The 25,574-nt window shown below is 39.4% G+C and overlaps 1 protein-coding gene across 6 annotated transcripts in view; it reads left to right on the forward strand.

Annotated features, from left to right (window-relative positions):
• WWP1 (WW domain containing E3 ubiquitin protein ligase 1) overlaps window positions 1-25,574 on the forward strand; it is a 141,522-nt gene that overhangs the window by 33,221 nt on the left and 82,727 nt on the right. For all 6 annotated transcript variants that reach the window (XM_070382916.1, XM_070382917.1, XM_070382913.1 and 3 more), the window contains exons 3-5: window positions 5,884-5,974; window positions 13,504-13,642; window positions 14,281-14,405. In XM_070382916.1, the coding sequence (XP_070239017.1) occupies window positions 5,905-5,974; window positions 13,504-13,642; window positions 14,281-14,405 (334 nt within the window). In that variant the 5' untranslated portion in view covers window positions 5,884-5,904. The remainder of the gene's footprint in view (window positions 1-5,883; window positions 5,975-13,503; window positions 13,643-14,280; window positions 14,406-25,574) is intronic.

The following is a 25,574-nucleotide window of genomic DNA, read 5'->3' on the forward strand; positions in this document are numbered from 1 at the left end:
CTGCTTTTGCATTCCAATCCCCTATGCTAAAAAGGACATCTTTTTTGGTGTTAGTTCTAGAAGGTCTTGTAGGTCTTCATAGAACCAGTCAACTTCAGCTTCTTGGGCATTAGAGGTTGGGGCAGAGACTTGGATGGCTGTGATGGTGAATGGTTTGCCCCTGCTCTTCCCCTGTAGCATATGGGACACCTGCCAACGTGTTGGGCTTATCTTCCACTTGTCACATCTTTATGCCTTTTCATATTGTTCATGCGTTCTTGTGGCAGGAATACTGCACTGTGTGGTTCGTAGCTTCATTGAGTCACACGAGCTCCTTCACCACAGCCAGGCTGCGGTCCACGAGGCTGCCATTGTATTTACCCTTCACCAAGTCTTGCCAGACATTTATTTGTTTTAGTATTTTCTAAGAACTGTGACTTTGTTGATATTCTCTGTTACTTTTTTTTAATTTTTTTTAACTTCATTAGTTTGTTTTTTTATTAACTTTTGCTTTCTTAGGGTTTACTGATTACTATCTTTCTAATTTAACAGATTGTCCTGTTAACTCATTTATTTTCAGCCTTTCTTCTTTTCCTAGGACAAGTCATTAAGGCTATAGATTTGCCTCAAACTGTAACATTTACTGTATTCCAAAAATGTTTGTAATTAAGTTACATTCATTTTTTAGTGTTTTTTTGGAAGCCTTATGTGCTGCAATCCATGGGGTCACAAAGAGTCGGACACAACTTCACAGCTAAACAACAAAACATTTTTATTTTTTGAAATTGTATTCAGTTATTTATGTTTGGTTGAGCTGGGTCTTCATTGCTACTCAAGAACTTTGTCTAGTTGCAGTGAGCAGGGGTTTTGCTCTTGTTGAGACGTGGGGGCTTCTTGTTGCGCTGGCTTAACTTGTTACAGAGTACGTGCCCTAGGGCAGGAGGCTTCAGTACTTCTGGCTCGAGGTTTCTACAGCACAGGCTCAGAACTTGTGCCCTGTGGGCTCAGTTGCTCCTGATGTGTGGAATCTTTCCAGACTGGGGACCTCACCTGTGTCCTCTGCATTGGCAAGTGGACTCACAACCCCTCTTCCCAGGGAGTCTAGTTTTTAGTATTTTTAGAAAAATTTCCATTACCATTTCTGATGATTCATGTAATATTTAGAAGTGTTATTATTTTCTATTTGTATTTTAAAAGTTAATCTTTTATTACTGATTTTTAACTTAACTGCATTTTGATCAGCGCCCAGGAACAAAATTATACATATTCTTTGAAATTTAGTGACATTTTCATTACCTCCCAACATATGTATTGTTTTTCTATATGTCCCATGTATTCTTGAGAAGCCGAGAAGGCAATGGCACCCAACTCCAGTACTCTTGCCTGGAAAATCCCATGGATGGAGAAGCCTGGTAGGCTGCAGTTCATGGGGTCGCTAAGAGTCGGGCATGACTGAGTGACTTCACTTTCACTTTTCACTTTTATGCATTGGAGAAGGAAATGGCAGCCCATTCCAGTGTTCTTGCCTGGAGAATCCCAGGGACGGCGGAGCCTGGTGGGTTGCCGGCTATGGGGTCGCACAGAGTCGGACACGACTGAAGCGACGTAGCAGCAGCAGCAGCAGCATCCTTGAGAAGAATGTTTGTTTTCTAACACTTATTAGGTTCTGTTCATTAAATTCTTGTTCATCATTTTTTGATTCACTTGATCTATAGAAAATTAGTGTGTGTTGAAATCACCCGAATCAGTGGTCAGTTGGTCAGTTTCTTCCTGTAGTTCTAACAGTCTTTACAGGCTTTTATCCTCCTGGGAGATTGTGAATTATTATTATTATTATTTTTTTTTTTGCCTTGTCTGGATAGAGATTTGATTTGCTTAGAAATGTTTCAGGGTAGAGAGAGGCTAGGAGAAAGCACAGGGTGTAGAATTCTCTTTTTAATTTTCACTGTCAACTGGGAAGGCAGTGTACTCACAGTACTGAACTTAGAAGCTGCGTTCTTCAGGTTCCTTTGGGTTCTCAGATGCAAGTTAGAGCTCCTGATCCTTTTTGTTCTGTCTCCTCTCGGACTTCTTCCGTTTGTCCTTATTACTTCATCTCTTGGTCCATGCTGGTGTTCCCACTTTCGACCTTTTGGGGCACTCACCACATCTGCCTTATTTTCATCTTTCCAGGTTGATTGATCCTTGCTGAGATGGTTGAACTGGAGTGGCATCTCCCCATCATTTGTAGGGGACTGCTGCTCTGTGTTTGAACTGAGATCAACAGAGGATTAGCACTTCACTTCACCTAAGCATTCTCTCGATAGAGGGGCCAGCATTTCCTCTGGTAGCTCATCAGGTCTTGGAGGCTTAGAAGTTGGAGAGTGACAGTCTTTTGGTTTTACTGAGTATTTCATCTTTTTTCCAGAGAGGTCTCACTCTCTTTCACACACCCTGATCTGACTTCTGGTGGATACAGCAAGGTCCCAGTCCAAGGTGACTCACTTCCTGTTCTCGACCATCACTGTTCTTGAAATTCTTTACTTTGCCAGTTTTGGTGTCCCTCCGAGGCTGTCACTGTAGTTGGAGATCAAACCAATCCGTCCTAAAGAAAATCAGTCCTGAGTGTTCATTGGAAAGACTGATGCTGAAGCTAAAGCTCCAGTACTTCAGCCACCTGATGCAAAGAGCCAACTCATTGGAAAAGACCCTGTTGATGCTGGGAAAGATTGAGGGCAGGAGGAGAAGGGGACAACAGAGGATGAGATGGTTGGATGGCATCACCGACTTGATGGACATGAGTTTGAGCAAGCTCCGGGAGAGGGTGAAGGACAGAGAAGCCTGGCGTGCTGCAGACCATGGGGTTGCAAAGAGTCGGACACGACTGAGCGACTGAACAGCAAGCTGATGCTGCCATTTCTCCCGTTCCTTCTGTAGCTGCTCTTCTGCTTGTTCTCTCACAACTGGGGCATCAGGCTGAGCTTTGCTGCTCCAAAGATAGAAGCTGCCTGAAAGCTAGATAAGGAGATACAAGCAGAGGAGACATCTGTTAGGAGTACTCTGAGGCTTTAAATGCAGTTTGGGTCTCTGGAAGGGTCCTCTTGTCGTCATACCTATAATATCTTGAGAGCAGTTGTCTTTGGTGCTCCACGACTGAACGTCCTATCTATAGAGCTTCACAGTCATTGTCCTCTTGTACCCGCTACAGCTTGCCTTTTTCCACTGTTTATCCTGAAGTCATGGCCTCTGTCACGGCCTCTGCTGCCTTAGTCATGACAGCAGTCTTGGGCTCCATAGCAATCATGTTGTTTGCCTTCAAAGCTCTTCACCTCTTCTAGGTGAATAGGCAAATCCAGGCCGTCTGTGCAGGACAGCTTCTCTGGTCCATATTTGTTTTGTGAAAATTCTGATTTCTTTTTCAGTGAAAAGAACCACCATCCTTATCCCTGTCCTGTCCTTGATTAGCAGTGTTCCCTGGAATTCTGTTGTCTAGAGATTCTTTACTGAGGCTCTGGATGCTGAACAGGGACTCCAGGTTCTCAAACTGAGCATAATGAAAACCTTTCAACCTCCCTGCATTACTGGATTCTCATGGTAAATGCTCGGTGCTGATAACTCTCTAAAGAATTCCTGAGTGGAGACTCCTGCCTCTCACAAATTGGGCTCCCTAGAAAGACAGTGTAGGGTGGCAGATGGGGAAGTGGCCCTGTTCCCAGCAGCCTGCTGAGCGGTGGGCAGGATGGAACAGTCAGTCTCAGGTGCTGTGACGTGCTGTCATCGTAACTGTGCCAAGTGGTTGAAACAGCTGCCAGATAGTCTGTTTCGGGGTCGCAGATGCTGTTTCTACCACGCTATACCATTCCTCAACCCGGAAGTCTGTTAGGGACTGCCCATCCTTTTTGGCTGAGATCACTTTGTTAGGCTGGGAGAAGGAACCAAAGCTAGGCTATTTTTTTTTTTTTTTAAAGCATGCAAATTTGGAGTTCTCTATCTGCTTACTTAGATTGAATCTTGTATCATTTTCTTTGTTTTCCCTAATAATGCTCTTTTTCTGCTATTATAACTCAGCCCAGCTTTCCTTTTGTTTGTATTTGCCTAATACGTCCTTTTCCATATTTTTGCTTCCATGCTGTCAGCATCTTTATTTTATGGGCATCTCTCATCTTACTCTTGAATTTCCTGTTACTATGATTATTTCTATATTTGCACTCTCTTTCTTTTGCTTTCTGATAATGCTGGTTGTTTATGCCTTTTTTTTTTTTTTCTTTCCTTTTCTAGCCGTTTTTTGGGAATTGAGTTTTTTTTTTAATTGTATTCTCTTCTACTCTGCTGGTTTGGAAATAACACTCCTATTTCTGTTCTTCTGTGGTTACCCTTGAAATCCTGCTGGGAATGCTATGTAGTCCAGAGTTAAGCCAGAGCACAGGCCCTCTGCCGGATGATGCAGAGAGTTGACCTCGTCAGTCCCTGTCCTCTCACTCCCTGCCCAGCCCCTCCACTCTGTGCTTCTGTATTTTAATGGTTTATTCTGGTTTTATTTACATACCGTAATAAGATGTCACTGTTGTTATTTTATTGGCAGTGTTTATTTAGATGTACTTGTATGCTGACCAGTTTCTTTACTCATCTTTCCCTTCCTGCATCTCAGAGCACCCTCCTGTGTAATTTTATTCTTTTTTGGAAAATGTGTCTTTCAGATTTTGTCGAAGTAAAGGCCTGCTGTTGGTAAACTCTTTTTGGTTTCTCTGGCAAAATCTTGATACCTTCTGTGTTCCAAAGAGAGTTTTGGTGCTTGAATAAATTTTCTCAGTTTTCGCAGATAGGTGCTTGTTCCGCCTTCTTTGTTTCCATCGCTGCTTGTTGAGAATTCTGCTGTCACTTGACTCTCTTCTGAGTGTCGTCACTCTTGTCTCTGGCTGCTTTTAGCATGCCCTGTGTTTTGGTGCTGTGCGGCGTGACTGCTGTGTGTCCCTGGGTGTCCAAACGTGAGTGTCTTCATGTTTACCCCAACTGTTTTATTCAGTGTTTCTTAGAATTGTGAACAAGTGTATTTCACGGGTCTAGAAAACTGAGTCATTTTGTCTGCTAGTATGACCTCCTCTGTCTTCATTTTCTGAGATTATGAGTAGAAATATATGTCAGGTCACATTTTATCTTTTCATGTCTTTTAGTTTCTCTTTGATTTTTCAAGCTGTTTATCTCAGCATTACTTCTAAATGAATTTTTAAACTTTATATTCAAGTTTGGTGATTCTCTCTTAAGTGCTATCTAATCTGAATAAACTATAGGCTCTAATTAGTAACAATATATTGATATTGGTTCATTACTTATGACAAATATAGCATCCTAATGTAAGAAATCAATAGTAGAGGATACTGGGTATAGGATATATGAGAATGCTATTTTCTTTACAACTTTTCTGTAAATCTGAAACTGTTCTAAAATGAAGAGTTTAAGCAAATTTGAAATGGTTCTTTTTCAGATATGCAATGCCATTTTCATGGTCTCTTTGCTTGACCAATAAGCCTTTTATTGCTAAAACTAATTTTTTAAAATTTATGTTTAATAATTTTTATTATTTTTATGTTTATTAAATTACGCTTAATAATCATAATAATAAAGTCCATAAGGGTAAGAAACATATTTATATTACTTTTTTCAATCTTGCCCTTAATGTTCATCTTTATCTTAGTAGGTTAAAGGTGAATAGAATTTAGCCTTAAAATAGTTGCCATGCAGGAGAAAGCTGAAGTAGCTCAGCTTTGTGTTTTATTTAAAAAGTAAAAATAGGGTAGGGCAGTGAAATAGAACTTGAAAAAGTTATCTGTAAAAGGAAACATGCAAGATTTACTGGGGACAAGGTGTTAATTGTATTGAAAATTATAGTCTCTAGTCTAATATATGAATAAATTAACTTTTTTGTAGATTTAAGCTGAATTTTGGGACATGGCCACTGCTTCACCAAGGTCTGATACTAGTAATAACCACAGTGGAAGGTTGCAGTTACAGGTAACTGGTAAGTTGTTTTCACAGTAATTTAAACTAATAGTTCTCTGATGAAACTTTCTTTTTAATACCTAATTTAGCAGACTTATTTCATAAGTATCTTTTCTTTTAGATTCATGCCATGGTGTATTTGTTGCAATAGGCCTCAAAGATAGAAACTCTGTAAAAATATTTATTCCATGAGTATTTACTGAACCTGTACTGGATGCAGAGGAGCTCTATCCTTTTTGGTAGTGGCAGAATTTGGGTATTAGAATAAGCCCTATTGAACTGAGCTGGTTTTTAAATGATTATTAGAATGGAGAAAGATGCTAAAAGCCCTTTTCCATGCATTTAAGCCATTCATTCAATCATGGGCAAATATTTGTTAAGTGGAAATCCATATATGAAAACACAAGACCCTAGTACTCCAGGGACTTACTATACAATGTCAAGCAGGTTTGTTTTGCATGGACAGTTACCATGCAAAGTGACTATTAACTGGATGCAGTGAGCACTTAAAGGGAAGTGTTATAGTTCTGCTTGGAACTGGAGATGGCCTACAGGTCTGTGAAAGTAGGGTAAGAGAAGGATTCACAGACGGTAACACTTTGACTCTTGTAGGAAGGATTAGAGTTCATTGCAGATTGGCAGCCAAAGGTATGGGAGGGAGAAGGAACAGCAAATGTAAAAGCATGGAAGAGCCTTGGTTCAGATCATTTATTCTAGCTAACTGGAGTAATGAGTCAAAGAGTGGTCCTTAAACCAGCAATTTTACTTGTATAAATTTATCTTGCAGGTATTTATATTGTTTATATATGCATATAAATAATGTCCACATATAATGTATGTGGATAGTTTATATGTAAATATCTGCAAGATAAATTAGTAGGAGTAACAGAAAAAGAATCTTTAATACCAAAAGATTGGCAGAATTCTAGATAAACAATGACATGAAATGAATATGTGTACCAGTAACAGCCAAGTTCTAAGGTAATATTTTTAAGTGAAAGAGCAAAGTATGAAATAGTGCATATAGCCATATGGATATGAAAAAGGAGGGGTGTTTGTATGTGGCTCTGTGCTTAGAACATTAGAAGTAATATTTGCCTTAGGAAAGGCAGGTTGAGTTTTGGATAAGAAGGAGATAGACTGTAATTCCCATGGTACTCATAACCATCAGGTCAGCTGTTAATAGGAGTTTTCAGTGAACAGAGCTAGAAGACGTTTATTGTCTTAGCAAAAAACCAATCCCGAGTTCATGCTGATATTGCTAATTCTAAAGAATAGCTGTAGTCTGTAAATAACTATTTTCCACTAAAAGTTGTTTTTACTTCATTTTACTTTATATTTCTGTTTTCTCTTAACTTCAGAATTTTAATTCTAAATAATATCAGCACAGATATATCTGTTTTATCCTAACACACACACACACACAAGAAGTCTTAGCAGTGTTAAAGTTACTGAAAGTAACAGGCCCTCTCATTGCAGTTTTAAGATTTCTCTGTGAGAAATGCCTCATATGCCTCCTTCATATGTATAGTCAGAGTTATTTTTACATTTGGTTATTTTACATTTGGTTATGCCACCAACTGGGTTAGTCAGATTCATTGCTTTCAGTTATTTATTTTTTATTTAATTTTATTTTATCACCATATAAGGCATTTATACAGTTCTAGAGTCAAAATTGTTAAGTCAGGATGATATTTGGAGAAGTCTGGGTACTCTGTCCATTCCTTCCCCTTCTTTCTCTTCCCCTTTGGAAACATTTTTATTAGTGTTGTTTTATCCATCTGTTTTTTTTTTTGAAAATATAAGCAGGTATACACATTATATGCATGCATATCTCTCCTCTCAATCTTCCTAGTTCTTAGCATCTAGTTCCTACACCTTGCTTTTCTTCATTTAACAGTAATATCCTAGGGTAATGTCCATAGCAGAGTATTCCATACACCTTTTTATTGCTGCCCAGTACTCTGTTAACTGGATGTACCAAAGTTAATTCAACTAGTGCCCTACTGATGGACATTGGGTTCCATTTTTTGCTATTGCAAATAGTGCTACAATAAAGGGCTTCATGTGTCATTAGGATAGAATTCTAGAATGAGATTGCTTGATCAAATAGTAAGCACGTGTGATACTATCAATCACAGTTGACCCCTGAACCACAGAGATTATGGTGCCGAGTCCTGCGCATTTGAAAAATCTGTGCATAACTTTACAATCAGCCCTCAATATCCATGGTTCCATATCCATGAATACAGCCAACTCCTGATGGTATAGTACTGTAGTATGTCCTTATCTTAAAAAATCTGTGTAGAAGTGTATCCCCATGATTCAAACCACTGTTGTTCAGAGGTCAGCTGTTGTGAAGTTCCTTTCCATAGGGTCTGTACTATTTCTGTGTTCCCACCAGGTGTCTGTGAGAGTGCCTGTTTTCCTATAGCCTCATCAAGATACACTATCAGGCATGATGACACTTAGGTAAGAGGCAGTATCTGAAGTGTCATTTTATATATCATTTCTTTCATTATGAGTGAGGTTGAGGCATATTTCAGGGATATTTGTATTTAGTTTTCTGTGAACTGTGAACTTACATATTTTCAAGCAATTCCCTGATGATTCTGATGTGTATTCCACATAAGTGTAATTCCTGATACTTATGCTTTTCCTCTGCATAAGCTTAGAGCTGTATCCTTGGTTATTCACTGTTACTTGTGCAGCACCTGTGGCTACCATATCTGAGGTGTAACTTTCTTCTTGGTCTTTATCTACTGTATGAGTACTTAACTGAAGTAACAAAGACCTGGTCTAGCTGATTTGGGCCAAAAGGGACCTTAGAGAAAAGCTATCAGGTAGCTAATAAATAGAATCACTCGAAGCCTGGAGAACCAATTGGAAAATAGATATGGACCAAAGGAGTGTAAGTAGCCAAGATAGTGCCTCCACAGTATTTATCATTTTGAGTATCAGTTAATACAGCTAAAGCCTTTGACTGTGTGGATCACAACAAACTGTGGAAAATTCTTAAAGAGATGGGAATACCAGACCACCATATCTACCTCCTGAGAAATCTGTATGCTGGTCAAGAAGCAACAAGTTAGAACAAGACATGGAACAACAGACTGGTTCCACATCGGGAAAGGAGTACGTCAAGGCTGTATATTGTCACCATGCTTATTTAACTTATTTGCAGAGTACATCATGTGAAATGCTGGGCTGGATGAAGCGCAAGCTAGAATCAAGATTGCCAGGGGAAATATTAATAACCTCAGATGTGCAGATGACACCACCCTTATAGCAGAAAATGAAGAAGAACTAAAGAGCCTCTTGATGAAAGTGAAAGAGGAGCGTGAACAAGCTGCCTTAAAGCTCAGCATTCAAAAAACTAAAATCATGGCATCTGGTTCCATCACTTCATCTCAAATAGACAGGGAAACAATGGAAACAGTGAGAGACTATTTTCTTGGGCTCCAAAATCACTGGAGATGGTGACTGCAGACGTGAAATTAAAAGACACTTGCTCCTTGGAAGAGAAACTATGACAAATCTAGACAGCGTATTAAAAAGCATAGACATTACTTTGCTGACAAAAGTCCATCTAGTCAAAGCTGTGGTTTTTCCAGTAGTCATGTATGGATGTGAGAGGTGGACCATAAGGAAAGCTGAGCTCCGAAGAATTGATGCTTTTGAACTGTGGTGTTGGAGAAGACTCTTGACAGTCCCTTGGACTACAAGAGGAAACCAGTCAATCCTAAAGGAAATCACTCCTGAATATTCATTGGAAGGACTAATGCTGAAGCTCCAATCCTTTGACCACCTGATGTGAAGAACTGACTCATTAGAAAAGACCCTGATGCTGGGAAAGATTGAAGGAGGGAGGAGAAGGGGATGACAGAGGAGAGATGGTTGGATGACATCACCAACTCAGTGGACATGAGTTTGAGTAAGCTCTGGGAGTTGGTGATGGACAGGGATGCCTGGCATGCTGCAGTCCTTGGGGTTGCAAAGAGTCGGATAAGACTGAGCGGCTGAACTGAACTGAGCATCTGAACACACACACACACAAGTTGTTTATCCATGCATCTACTACATCTTGGTTACTTAGATGTTTTGACAGTTGTATAAACAAACCTGTGATAAATATCCACTTGGAGGCTTTGTGTGGACATAAGTTTTCAGCTCCTTTGTGTAAATACCAAAGAGTGCAATTATTGGGTCACATTGTAAGCCTATGTTTAGATTGTAAGAAACCGTAAAACTATCTTCCAAAGTGGTTGAACCATTTTGCATCTCCGCCAGCCATGAATGAGAGTTTCTGTTGCTCCACATTCCCCCAGCATTTGTTGTGGTTAGTGTCCCAAATTTTGGCCAGTCTAATATGTGTGTGGGCTTCACTGGTGGCTCAGTGGTAAAGAACCCACCTGTCAATGCAGGAGACATGGGTTCTATCCCTGGGTTGGGAAGATGCCCTGGAACAGGAAATGGCAACCTGCTCCAATATATCTTGCCTGAGAAATCCCATGGACAGAAGGAGCCTGATGGGTTGCAGTTCATGGGGTGGCAAAAGAGTGGGACACGACTTAGCGATTAAACAACAGTAGGTGTGTAGTGATATCTTACTGTTCTTTTAATTTATGTTTCCCTGATGATGTGTGTTGTTGAGCTTACTTGCTATCCATGTATCTTTGGTGAGGTGTCTGTTAAGGCCCTTGGTCCATTGGGTTGTTTGTTTTCTTATTGTTGACTGAAGAGTTTGTTGTATGTTTTAGACAATAGTTCTTCATCAGATATGTCTTTTGCAGGTATTTTCTCCCTGTCTGTGGCTTGCCTTTTCATTTGTCTTGACTTTGTCATTCACAGCGCAGTTTTGAATTTTAATTAAGTGATACTTGTAAGTTATATCTTTCAAGGACCATACGTTTGGAAAGTGAAAGTGAAGTCGTTCAGTCGTGTCTGACTCTTTGCGACCCCATGGCCTATAGCCTACCAGGTTTCTCTGTCCATGCGATTTCCCAGGCAAGGATACTGGAGTGGGTTGCCATTTCCTTCTCCAGGAGATCTTCCCAACCCAGGAATCGAACCCGGGTCTCCTGCATTTGTCATTATCTAAAAAGACATCTATCACCATACCTAAAGTCACTTAAAGTTTTTCCTGTGTTATCTTTTACGAGTTTTAAGTTTTGTGTTTTGCCTTTAAGTCTGTGATACATTTTGAGTTAATTTCTATAAAGGATATAAGATCTGTGTTTACATTTATTTATTTGCATGTGGATGTCCAGTTGTATGTGCACCATTTGTTGAAAAGATGTCTTGTGCTGTTAACACCATCCAATACTGCCTTTCCCTTCTTCCAGTACACAGATAAGTCCAGCATATACTGAGGAAATGACTTTCATTTGGAGTGAAGAACTTTGGTTGGGGGATGTCTAGGGAGAGATCTATTCCTTCTGTATCACATCAGTGATACAGAGTTTAGAGCAGTTTGGAACAGAGAAGGATGAAAGTGAGTTTTGCCATCACCCTAATAATAACACTTCAGAGGTAACATTAAACACAGTTTGATTGTTTTATGTTGCTGGTATATAAGTATAGTATTCCCTTTGAATCTCTTCCTGTTCTTCAGTTGTGAACTGAGGACTGCTGTATTTCAAATAGTCTACTTCTGCTCCGGCTTTTTTCACTTCATGTTTCTGTGACTACTTGTTTGCACCACTGTCCCCTCACAGTAGAGTGTGAGCTTGCATCAGCATGTTTATGTTCACATCTTAACATGCGATACCCACATGACATGAAGATGGCTTTCCCTTCTTATCTCAGACTCACAGTGTTCATCGGTGATTGACTACAGAAATGATCTTAATAAGTTCTTATGACTACTTGGTAGTCAGTACTTTGCCCTGAAATTATGTATTCCCCATTTGAATTAGTAGTTTTAAAAATTATTTAAAAATCAGATGTTTAGCCTAAATTAAACAAGTCTTCCTCAAAGTCGGATAAATTCACTTTCAAATTCACTTTCTGTAAAGAGGTATGATTAGCTTCTATAGTGACATTTTGATTTCAGAATTTTTCTTTGAAAAGGCAGATAACCTCCTTTTTTTGAAACCAACTTCCTAGGAAAAGCATTTTTTTTTTTTTAAATTGCCAGTGTTTGTGTAATTTCAGAAGGGTAAGTTATGAATACTACCTCACGGAGAGGTTAATAGATACATTGAATCTGAAGACACTTACCTTTCTCTTAATGCTGGAGGCAGCTTAGAATTAGCAAAGATGTGGAGAAATCAGAACTCTTATACACTGCAGCTGGGTGTGTAAAATGGTACAGCCATCATGGAAAATAGGTTATTCAACAGAATTACCATGTGTGTGTGTGCATGCTAAGTCGCTTCAGTCCTGTCTGACTCTGTGTGCAGCCCTGTGGATTGTAGCCCGCCAGGCTCCTCTGTCCATGGGATTCTCCAGCAAGAATACTGGAGTGGGTTGCCATGCCCTTCTCCAGGTGACCTTCCCCCCTCAGGGATCAAACGTGTGTCTTTTAGTCTGCCGCATTGCCAGGCGGGTTCTTCACCACTAAAGCCATCTGGTAAGCCCCAGCCATTGCACTCCTAGGTAAGAGAAATGACAACAGACATCTACACAAAACCTTCTAAGTGAATGTTTGTAGCAGTATTATGCACAGTAGCCAAAAAGTGAAAACAACCCAAATGTCTTATCAGCTGCTGAATTGATAAATAAAAAGTGGTGTGCCTATACAGTGAAACATTATGTGTAAATAAAATGAATGAAAATACTCATGTATGCTACAACCTGGATGAAGTTAGAATGCTAAGTGAAAGAAGCCAGTCACAAAAGACCATGTTATGTGAATCTAAATCCACTATTTGAAATGTTTAAAACAGGCAAATCTATACAGACAGAGAGTAGATGAGTCATTGCCTAGGGCTGGTGGGGTGGAGGGGGTGGGATGAAATAGAAGGGTGACTGCTTAATGGTATGAGGTTTCTTTTTGGGGTAATAAATATATTTTAAATTGCTTGTGGTGATGGTTGCACAACTCCTGTGACTATAATGAAAACTATTGTGCAGTTTAAATGGGTGAATTATATACTATGTGAATATATTTCAGTAAAACTACTTAAAGCCAAATGGTTCTCAGGCGTTAACAATAGCCCTTTTGTATTGTTTCTTCATCTTGCCAGCAAAAAGAGTCTGAGTTGCTCAAGAAGCACGATTCCATTCGTATTGATTTATACTATTTGTGTGCTAAGTCGCTTCAATCCTGTCTGACTCTTTGTGACCCCATGGACTGTAGCCCGCCAGGTTGCTCTGTCCATGGGATTCTCCTGGTAGGAATACTGAAGTGGGTTGCCATGCCCTTCTCCAGGGGATCTTCCTGACCCAGGGATCGAACTCAAGTCTCCTGCATTGGCAGGCAGATTTTTTTACCACTAGCACCACCTTGGAAGTCCCTAATAGTCGGACACAACTGAAGCGATTTAGCACACCCACACTTTGTGGCTAAATATATTCACTAGTGGTTATCGTGTTTCTTGTTAGTTTCTAGTGCCAAACTAAAAAGAAAAAAGAACTGGTTTGGAACAGCAATATATACAGAAGTAGCTGCAGATGGAGAAAGTAAGAAAACAGCAAAATCCAGTAGTTCTTCTAATCCAAAATGGGACGAACAGCTAACTGTGTAAGTATCTGGTGTAAAGAATGCAAAATTTTCAAACGAGTGTCGTTTGGGGAATGTTTTTCTGGTGATGGGTTTTTTTTGGTGATTTTCTGTTGTTATTTTGGTAAGATAACTTCAGAGTAAGGAATTCTATATTTTAGTGTGACTAGACAATTTTAAATGTGAAAAAAGTTTTGGATAATTTTATTTTCTTTAGAAATGAAGCATAATAATCCTTGGTTTCGCTTTACAGACTTTTCCCATATAATCATATTTTCTCTTAATTGTCTTGTAAAAATAAATAGAGCAGAAAACCATTTGGCATTTCTGAAATACAGTGTTACAAGTTTGTGTATAGTAAAAGTATTATAACTAATGCAGTCAGCTTAAATCTTTAGATATTTGTTCAAGTAGAAGTAATGTTATTGGGAAGTCTTAATAAGACTTTTGATGTATTGTTGGTGTTTTGGTTTGTCAATTGCAGAAATTGTTTAGGTATTGATTCCTAATGTACTTGAAAATAAATGTTTTTATTTATAATTCAGCTAGTTTACTGTTTCATGTAGTATTTTTCCTTAAATAAACTGAATTCGTGACTTTTTCAAAGTTATTAAGTAAATGTATTCTCCTGTATTTTTGTTACAATTTTACCTTTACAGAAATGTGACCCCACAGACTACATTGGAATTTCGAGTTTGGAGTCATCATACTATAAAAGCAGATGCTTTGTTAGGAAGAGCAACAGTAGATTTGAAACAAGCTCTGTTAATACACAATAGAAAATGTAAGTTTTTTGTTCTAATCTTTGTGTTTTTTTTTAACTTTATTTTAGACATTCTTAAAATATCCTGAAGTCTAAAAGCCAAAAAAAAAAAGTTTTATATTTATAACAGGAGAGATTCATTTATTGCCTGTGACTTTTTAAAAATTTATAACATTATATGAAATACAAAATATATTCACTGGCATTTCTCTATCCAAGAAATTTATACAAAATAACCCGAGTCATCTGTGAATATACCCTTTTATCAGTGATCATCAGTGATTTATTTTATATTCAAAGACTTGAACACAATGATCATTATCTGAGCCTACTCTTTGTTTCTTAGTTAATAACAATTTTGTTTGTACAAAATAGATTCTGACTCTTTAATTTTCTTTTTTCATTATGTAGTTCATGTTTTGAAAATATGGAGTCTATAGAAAATCACAGAGGAATATAAAAATTACCTGTAATTTTTACTATCCAGAGATAACTATAGACACATTTTTTTTCTTCTTTTGTTATCTATTGGTTTATCCTCTTTTTTCATTTAAGAATATAATATGAACGTTATGTTTCCGTTACATAAAATTTTTCTAGCATAAGAATTCATAAAAGTAGTTTAAGTATTGTAAACTTTCTATCATGGTATACAAAAATTTGGGTGTATATACTTGTTACTTCTAATTCTAAGAAATTGCTTTTGTGAAATTCTCAAAATATTGTGTGATCCAAAGAGTATTAAAAACTGGATGATTTAACTGATTTCTTATTTGATGTTTAGGCAGTTTCTAATAGTTCACTCAAATAACTGTAAATCTTTATGTTCATCATCTTATTTCCTTAGAAATTTTCTTATTCCTAACAAATGTGCTAAAATGCTTATTTTTAAAATGTTAATTTTTTTAAAAAAATGTTTTTAACAAAAAATTCATATTAACTGAAAAATCTGTTTTTAATATAGTTTTTGGACATAAGGAGTTATGAGTCAAGAAAATGTAAAAGCCACACTGATTTTTATGTATGAGTGCATGCTAAGTCACTTCAGTCATGTCTGACTCTTCGTGACCCCCATGGACTGTAGCCCACCAGGCTCCTCTGTCCATGGGATTCTCCAGGCAAGAATACTGGAGTGGGTTGCCATGCCTTCCTCCAAGGGATCTTCCTGACCCAGGGATTGAACCCACATCTCCTGCGTTGGCCACCAGCGCCACCTGGGAAGCCCCAATGTTTATGTATAGTGATTTAAAAAAAAAAAATTAAGCATTGAAAGTTTAATTCTCTGTTACGTTATGGCTTTTGGTCATTCAGTTCATCTTTGTGACAGAAAGTAGTAGGTCTTGTATGCAAAGGTACGTTGCTTGGTCTGATGGTGGCTGGATTTGTACTTTTCCCCCAGCTCTGTGGCATTATTGGTATAAATATGTAACACCTCTCAGTTTACCTGTGTTATTTCAGAATTGACTATTCGGTTTCACCTCTTTATATGCTGTTTCTACTCTGGATTAAGCTTTTACACGGGACCTCTTTCCTAGTACAGTGATTTTTTTCTCATAATCTCACAGCCTAGAGATAATGAGTGCTAATATTTTGGTGAATTTTGTCTACATGTGTACATGTATAATAATTGGGATCATATTCAGCTTCATATTCTGCATAACTCTCCATGTTATATCTTGTGCATTTCTCTGTAATTCAGTGGTATTCTTTGAAAGCTAATTTTAGTAGTTTCATAATATTTTACCACAAACCATGATTTTTAAACTATGTTCCTACTGTTGCCATTTAGATTGTGTCCAAATCTGTTACATTAGGTTGTATTGAACCTTCCTATAAAGTTTATAATTATGCTCTATACAAAGATTACAATGTTTATCTGCCAAAGTGATTTTGTGGAAAGGTTGTAATGTCTGTATACTTGGAGATGAAACTCTTATGAACTGTATATACTTAAAATTATCTCTTATGACTTAATTAGGCAGAATGTTCTCAGAGGAAAAACAAAATTTTATAAACATTCTTGCATGTCTAAAGTCAGAGGTTTCAGAAATTATAGTAGGAACATACTGTACACCCTAGGCAGTCAGTGGTGTTTTGTTTTGTTTTTTTTTTAATTGAAAGGTATATTAGTTTTCCAGGGCTGCCATACCAAAACACCACAGACTGGGTAGCCTAAACAAAAGAAATGTACTCTCTCACAGTGCTGGAGGATAGAAGTCTGAGATCAAGAGGTTGACAGGGTTGGTTATTTCAGAAGACTTCTTGGCTTGTGGCTAGCCATCTTTACCTTACATCTTTACATGATTTTCCCTATGTATGTGCATCAGTTTGGTTCAGTTCAGTTGCTCAGTTGTGTCCAACTGTTTGTGACCCCATGAACTGCAGCATGCTAGGTATATCTGTGTCCAATTTCCTTTTCTTGAAAGGACAGCAGTCGCATTGGATTAGGACTACCCTGGTGATCTCATTTTAAGTTAATTACGTTTTTAGAGATCTTCCATATAAAAAAGTCACCTTCTGAGGTACCAGAGGTTAGAGCTTAAACGTATGAATGGTACTTAGCTTATAACAAAAAGGGAAGTAAATTAGTAAATTAACTTCAAAAATTAAAAATGTTATTGAATCATAGTGCCTTAAATGCAAGAGAAACCTGTGAGCATTAATCCCAGTCGCTCATTTTGTTGATTAAATAAATTAACCTAAGTTAATTGCTTGGGGCTTCCATGGTGGCTCAGATAGTGAAGAATCTGCCTGCAATGTGAGAGACATGGGTTCGATCCCTGGGTTGGGAAGATCCCCTGGAGAAGGGAAAGGCTACCCACTTCAGCTTTCTTGCCTGGAGAATTCCATGGACAGACGAACCTGGCGGGCTATAGTCTATGGGGTCACAAAGAGTCAGACATGAAGAACAGAAATAATCACAGATTTTGAACTGGAGTACAGATTTTCTTATTCTTAGCTGCTTAATTTTAAGTAGAAGTAATAGAAAAGTAATATGGTTCTAGACAACCTTGTGGAATTTACAGATATACTCATAGTTGATAAAATCCTTGGTTGCCTTTGATTCAGCCTCTTGGTTTAGCACTTGAACATTGTCCCTCTTCAGATTTATGAGGCTAACTTCTTCCTATACTCAGGGCCTTGACCTTTTCTTCTCATAAGCTCATGGTTTTATGTATCCGCTCTCCTGATATATTTGGGATAGAGCCAAGGATTAATTCATTTGAATAGTTTTTTTTTTAATCTGTTTTTGAAGATATTTACTTCTTCAGGCTTCATGGTGTAATATGAACTGGTAGTCAGCCATGCTGCTGTTCAGTTGCTAAGTCATGTCCAGTCCTTTGTGACCCCGTGGACTGTAGCCCCCCAGGCTCCTCTGTGCATGGGATTTCCTTGGCAGGAATACTGGAGTGGGTTGCCATTTCCTTCTGCAGGGGATCTTCCCGACCAAGGGATCAAACCCACATCTCCTGTGTTGGCAGGTAGATTCTCCAGGCCAGAATATTGGAGTGGGTAGCTGTTCCCTTCGCCAGTGGATCTTCCCAACCCAGGGGTTGAACCCAGGTCTCCCGCATTACAGGTGGATTCTTTACCAGCTGAGCCACCAGGGAAGCCCAAGAATACTGGAGTGGGTAGTCTAGCCCTTCTCCAGCGGATCTTTCTGACCCAGGAATCGAACCAGGGTCTCCTGCATTGCAGGTGGATTCTTTACCAACTGAGCTATCAGGGAAGCCCCTGATATAAATCTTCAAATTCTATAGAGATAATTGGGCATTTCAAAGGGAGAATAGGGGAGTAGAAAGAGGGGTAAGTGGAAACTAAGTTGAGTCCGGGAAGTGAAAAATTACAAAGAATTGATCAGTGTAAATGTAATTAGGCCAGCTTTCTCAACTGCTTAGAATTTTATTCTCCCACAAAGCCTGAGACCCCATCCTTCCTGATGATTACGTTTTAGAGGAATAGCTTTGAGAAAGACACTTCTGAATAGTGGACACACACACATCTTACAGGGACAAAGGCAGGCTCCCTCATTGTAAGCCCTTTCTAGTCACACCTCTTGGAAAGGGTGGCCTGTCACAGGTGTTGCCTGAAACAAACAGTAGATTCTTTCAAGGCAGGCTAGAGTCTAGAGTCTCCTTGAATTATTAAAATGTGTTACTGTTTGTTAAAGTGTTTTCATTTGGGGAAGGGGGGAGTGGATAAAATCTTTTGTGCTTTTATTTTTACAGCCAAGGTTGAGGCTTAGTGGAGAAGACAGCTCAGAGGAGCCTTAGTTGAATTTGGGCAAGGAGAAAATCCTTGTCATTATATTCATGGGTGAACAGTATAAGAGCAGTGTAGCTAATTCTAAGGTTGGCCTGAATACAGAATTTCATTTTATATTTCAGTTTTGAAACTGTCAGAGCCACTTGAAACACTCCAGAGAGGAGTCAGATAGCTGCCTTTTAAATACTGGAATTACACTGTTTTTTGTTTTTCATGGCTTTTTAGCTTTTTTTTTTTTGTTTTTCATGGCTTTTTAGCTTTTATCAACAAAAGTATTTTGAAATCCATTAAGATCACTTCAAATTGAATATGTCCAAAATGATTTACAGTGAACATTATCTCTTTAACATTGGATGATAGAGAAACAAAGCAGAAGAATGTGTCATTTATTGTAGAAGACAGAGCATAGTCAAATTTATTAAAATATTTTGTTTTTAGCCTAATTTACTTGGTTAATGCTATTTGTTTAGTTTACTAAGTCTTAAGTTCTCCTTTGAAAATTCACTTAGTATCAGAACAACTTAAGATATTTTAAGCCAAGGATTTGAACAAACAATATTTTTATTACTGATGATACATGTGTTTCTAGTCTTAAGAAAGATTTTTAGGATTGAAATTACTTGGTGGAAGGGAAAATAGTATTAAGCCTCTTAGCTATGCATGGCTGTCTAGTTGCTTTCCTTAAAACTTAAAATAATTTGTACATAAAATGTAGCATATGAGAGTGCCCATTTGGAAATATTTGCCATACTAATAGATAAAAAAGATGAATATTTTTCTTACCAGAACATTTCTTTAACTTTTAATTAAGTTAGATGTTTATTGATCAATCATATTTCATCATTTGTGATTGTCATTTTCTTACTTTTTTTTTTTTTTTTTGCTGGTTTGTTCCTTTTATTCTTCACTAATTTGTGAAAGCTCTTTTTTTCTTCCAGCTAATCATTTACCTCCTTATTTTTGTTCCCAGTTTTTATTTACAGAAGTTTAATATTATTTCAGTCATTAAAGTTTATTCATTTTCCATTATTACTAAGCTCAAGAAATCCCTTCTAGTACTTATATTTAATAATTATCCATTTTCTTCCACATTGTAGCTTTATTTTTAATTTTTTTCATAAATTCTGAAATTTATTTTGTTACATAATAGGAGATGGGAACCTAGCACACTAGCTCATAGTATGATGTGATGGAAAGACTTAGAATTCAGAAAATCTGGTTATTCTTGAGACTGTTCCTTACAAGCTTTTGTAACCTAATGTACTCATTCTTTTCTGAAATCCTGTTATCATATTTATGTGTATGTTGGCTAGCTTCCAGAGTGGCCCTTATATATTCTTATCTTCTATTTCATACATTTCTGTAGTCCCCTCCCACATTGAAACAGAGATGGTCTGTGTGAAAAATAGAATATGCAGAAGTAATGGTATGTGACCTCCAAGACTTGATCAGTGAAGAGATTTCAGCTTTTGCCCTGGTCTCTTAGATGCCTCACTCCAGGAAACAAGTCACCATTGTGAAGACTGTCGACAAGTCCGTGGAGGGGCCCAGGTGGAGAGGAAACTGAGGTGGCTTCATCAATGCCAGCTTGTCAGCTCTTTGCATGAGTCACCTTTTAGGCAGAGTTTCCCACCCCTCCCAAACTCCTGGCCCAGAGAAACTATGAACAAGATTAAGTGGCTGTTGTTATTTTAAGTGACTGAATTTTAGGATAATTTGTTCCTTTGCAGTAGATAGCACTATATGCAAGCACTTTTAAAAAACAGCTTCAGAATGTGACTGTGAGCTCCCATCTAATTCTATAAAATGCCGTGAAGACCAGGATTTTTGAAGATCTCTTGTTTTCTGTGGTACAGAAAGAGTATATGTTTTTGACAAGCCCATGGTGAAAGACTGTTGTTTTGCCCAATCAAAACTAAGGAAGAGGACTTCCTGGTGCTTCAGCATATGGGAATCCACCTGCCATTGCAGGAGACATGGGTTCCATCCTTGGTCTGGGAAGATCCCACGTGCCGTGGAGCAGCTGAGCGCCTGTACCCAGACCTTGTGCCACAGCTCCTGAAGCCTGTGCACCCTGGAGTCCACATGCCTCAACTACCGAGCCTGCGTGCTGCAGCTGCTAAAGCCTGAGGGCCTGGAGCCTGTGCTCTGTCACAGGGGAAGCCTACGTACGCACCGCAAGGAAGGGTGGTCTCTGCTCGCCGGGACCAGAAAGCCTGAGTGCAGCAGTGAGGACCAGCGCAGCCAATCAGTGAATGAGACTAAGCCAGAGTGTCTCGGAGGCAGGAGGAAAATCAGCTACTGCCTCGCAGGTTTTCTGAGGATAGCCTTATCTCCATAGTTGATTTTAAACTTTATTAAGCACCTGCCTTTTGTCGAATACTGAGGACATGCCACTGAATTAGATCTCTGCTCTCTTGGAGACTTCACTTAAGTTGGGGAGGTGGGCTCCCGCTCCCAATTCTGGTGGTAAATCTATTGAAGGAAATAAGTGAAGTGATGGTAGGAAAGAGGCCTGCTTTAGGCAAATCCAGGTTTATCCTGCTTTCCCAGAGTGCAATATCTGACACACACCATGCATTTGCATACTGAATGAGCAAATATGTCAGAGTTGGTTTGTTTATACAATAATGGAATAATACCCTCATATTCCACCCCCAGCCCCCCACACACGTAGAATTATTAATGTGATAGTTCTCTCAGTTTAATGACTCATAAATGTTATATCCCAGTCTTCCATGTTTAGAATTGTGAAACGCTTGATGTTATAAAGAACCTCCCACTGCAGAACAATTAGGTCCTGAATAGGGCGGCTTTCTATGGCCTTGATGAGTTTTGCAAAGAGGCAAGGGTGGTCTGCAAGGCCCTTCTTCGAAAACAAAAAGGCAAAGAAAACTTATGAGCTAGAGTTATATTAGTGGATGATGCTGAGCAGTTTTGACTGACAGCCTGCTGGGGAGCTGAGCTCAGACTCCTGTAGTGGGTGTCTTCACACCACTGACACAGTAAGAAACAGACCCTGCCTGTACTACAGCCCAGAGTCTACCCTTACATTAAGATCAGAAAGTGAACTCACCATTAAAGATTACAAATTACAAAAAGCCACCCATAAGCAGAGGTTGGCAAACATTTTTTCTAAAGGACCAGATGGTAAATATTTAGTCTTTGCAGGTTATATAATCTCTGTTGCACCTATTTAGCCCCGTTGTAGTCAGAAAGCAGCCATTGAAAATACGTACATGAATGAACATGGCTGTGTTCAAATAAAACCTTATTTACAAAAACAGGTAATGGGCCAGATTTGGCCTGTGGTTTATAGTTAGTTTCCTGAGCCCTGGATTAGTGGGTGGAGTAGAGGAGATATTTTAAGAGATAATGGCTGTAGTAGGGTTTTTGAGTACGGATGAAAAATAAATCCATGATTCATGGTATTCAGAGCAAGATGATAAAGAGGAAGTCATGCTTTCATCAGAGTGAAATACTTGACACCAGTGGACGGGAGGCCTGGCGTGCTGCGGTTCATGGGGTCGCAGAGTTGGACCTGACTGAGCGACCAAACTGAAAGTCCAAAACCATCTGTGGAACAAAATAGGTCATTCGTGAAGATTTATAAATTAGACAACATAATTAACAGTAGTAGGATAGAACAGTAGAAAAATATCTTCCAAGAGTTGAGAGAGATTATCGATACTAAGTGGGCATACCCAGGAAATCTTTCAAGGATGAGAATCCAAACATTTACAGGTTAAAAAAAAAAAAGAGAGAAGGAGAACAAGTTGATGGAGGAGCAGGTGAACATGGAGTAAATCTGTCTCCACAGACACATCAGGAATATGCCTTCAGACAGAGAAGTGCATGCAGAACACCAGCTGAGAGCCCACAGGAGTACCTGACCAGTGGAAAAGAATATGTAGAACTACACAAAACTTGGTAGGATGAAGGAACTAGGGGGAAAAACAGGAGTGTTCGTAGGACTGGACCTGCCCTCGGCGGGTTGGGGAACTGAAGCAGGGATCCGATCCCCACGTGGGGGCAATTGTCTGAGTCAGAGGAGAAACATTTGAGGCTGAGAGTGAAACAGCTGATCTGTGGCAGCCTAAATGGAATGAGAATCAGACAGCCCTTGCCGCAGCCAAATATACCCCAGACAGAGACGCAGGTCCCCTAGAAGGTGCAGCGGCCGCAAGCCGGTGTTTAGGGATTGTGGAGCAACCCCAGAGTGAGGGCTGCTGTTGACTGTGGAAAGACAGATCGAAGGGATGTGAGGAAGGAGATTGTGGTGGGAAATGCCTGTGGAGGAAAGCCAGGCAGCCATGGAAGCGAGGCGATACTGCTGAGTCACGCATAGTGGGTGGAGCCATCACCACAGCCCCTCTCCCCCCACAGCCAGCATCCGCAGCTGAACAATAAAGAGGCTGGCCCATCAAACGCCTGAGGCACTGAACTACAGAGTAGGACCCCACCCAGGGTGCCCCTTTAGTGCCTGATGTACTACTGATCTATAGAGTAGGACCCCACCCAGGGTGCCCTTTTAAGTGACTGACGCACTGATCTACAGAGTAGGATGCCAGCCTGGGGGGCCCCTCTATATGCCTGATGCGCTGAACAGAGAAGGACCCCAGGCAAGGGACCCTCCTAAGTGCCTAAACGGGCAGAGCTATGGAGAAAGACCGCCCAAAAAGGCCTAATTGCCAGCTACAAGAGGTTAGAAAAAAGGCTCTGGTAGGGCCATAACTCAGAGAAGATGATGGCACCCACTCCAGTGTTCTTGCCTGGAAAATCCCATGGATGGAGGAGCCTGGTGGGCTGCAGTCCATGGGGTCGCACAGAGTCGGACACGACTGAAACAACTTAGCAGCAGGGCCATAACTCCTGCAACGGAGACAATCCGAGTCCCTGCACACTTGGCGCCACCAGGGTCCCCGCAACCCCAGCAGCTGCGCTACCTTCACGCTCAGCCTTCACTGGGGCAGAGCTGCCACAGGCTAAAAAGTCTTGCATCTGTGCACGTGGAGTCGCTTCAGTTGTTTCCAGCTCTTTGTGATCCTGTGGACCGTGGCCTGCCAGGCTTCTCTGTCAGGGGGTGTTCTCCAGGCAAGAACAGGAGTGTATTGGCCAATACTGGTTGCCGTATCTTTCTAGAGAGCTATATTTCCTGCTGCCATAGCCGCCAACTCCCCCGAGTACCTGATGCTGCCAGAACCCCTATGACCCAAGCAGCTGCACCACCTCCACACCTGGCCCTCACTGCAGACCCAAGTCCTCCAGGGCAGCCTCAGGAGCAAACCCCAGTGGATGACCCACATAAAAAAATAAAAGGTGCAAATAAAACTACAGTTGGAACCCAGGGGTAGTACAGGTAAGAAGACCCAAAACCATCCCACCAACTGTACAAGCTGCAGATTAAATCCACATGATCAACTAGGCACACTCTGTGTCTATGGAATATATAAAAGGAAACCGAGAGCCCCCATGAAAGAAAACGCACTAGTTCTGATAGCTGTGGACATTGGAGGCAAGAACACATGGAGTAGGACCAGACTAGAATCTGGGCTGCCCCCACCGCAGGTCCAGAGCACAGTGTTGGAGGGCATCCTAGGCAGGCGAGGTGGACTGTGACTCCCAGAGAGGGAAAGGGCTGACAGCAGTGACTCAGGAAAAACGTTTATTATTCTTACGTTTTGACTTGTTCTGTACATTCTTTTGTTCTTTTTTCTCTTTTCATTTTATTCCCCCTCTGTTGTAGTTGTTGATTTTCCTAGAAATATGAAATCCAGTTAAGCTTTTGAACTTTTTTTTTTCCCCTCAGTTACATTTTTTATTGTTGTTAGAAACCTCTGGCTTTTGCATCTCTGTGGGGTTTTCCTTTTTTTTTTTTAAATCTTCCTTTTTCTTTTTTTAATTTTAATTTTTTAAACCTGTTATTATTTTTTCTACATTTATTCCTTTGTTTGCTTTCACTACTGTTCTTTTCCTCTTGCAGTTAATCTTTAACATATTTATATCTTCTTTATCCACCTATATCTAACTTTGCATATCTAGTCTTTCTTTTCTTTCTCCCCTTTCCTCTCAACATATTTGTTTTGTTTTCATTGCTTTATTCCCCAATTGGCACCTTGCTTTAGTTTTGTTTTCCACCTTGTGCTTTAGTTAATGTTGTTCTGGTAGATATAATTTTTGGTTTCCTTTGTTTACTGGATCAATCTATTGTACTTTAATTTTGTTGGACTGTTTTTTGCTTATAGGAGTATATGTATATGTGAATATTCAGCCACATTTTTTATTGTTATAAACCTCTGCCTTTATGTTGGGCTTTCTTGAAGCTCCGTGGAGTTTTCCTTTTTTCTTCCATTTTTTTCTTTCCTTTTTTTTATAATTTTAATTAAAAAAATTTTTAAACCTGTTTTATTTTTTCTACACTTATTCCTTTGTTTGCTTTTCCTATTGTTCTTTTCCTCTTGGCAGTTAATCGTTAACGTATGAAAATCTTTATCTAGCTCTTCAAATTTGCATACCTATTCTTTCTTTCTTTTCTTTCCTCTCAACGTATTTGTTAGTTTTGTTTTCATTGCTTTATTCTCCACTTGACACCTTGCTTTAGTTTTGTTTTCCAGTTTGTCTTTTAGTTTTGTTCTTACCTGATAAATATTTTTGATTTCCTTTGTTCGCTAGGTCAGTCTACTGTATTTTATTTTTGCTGGACTGTTTTGACTTTGCTCATGGATGTATATGTATATTCCATTATTTTAATTATTATTTGCCTGATTTTGTAACGGCCATTTGTCTGGGGTTCACCTTTGGTTTCTCGTTTTTGGATATTTGTTTTAATCTCACTTAATGTCATAACAGACAACTTGCGGCATCTTCATTCCTGACCAGAGATCAAGCCCTGAGCCTTTGGAGTGGGAGCACTGACTCCAAGAC

The sequence above is a fragment of the Bos mutus genome, chromosome 14 (assembly GCF_027580195.1).
Source record: "Bos mutus isolate GX-2022 chromosome 14, NWIPB_WYAK_1.1, whole genome shotgun sequence".
Lineage (NCBI taxonomy): Eukaryota > Metazoa > Chordata > Mammalia > Artiodactyla > Bovidae > Bos > Bos mutus.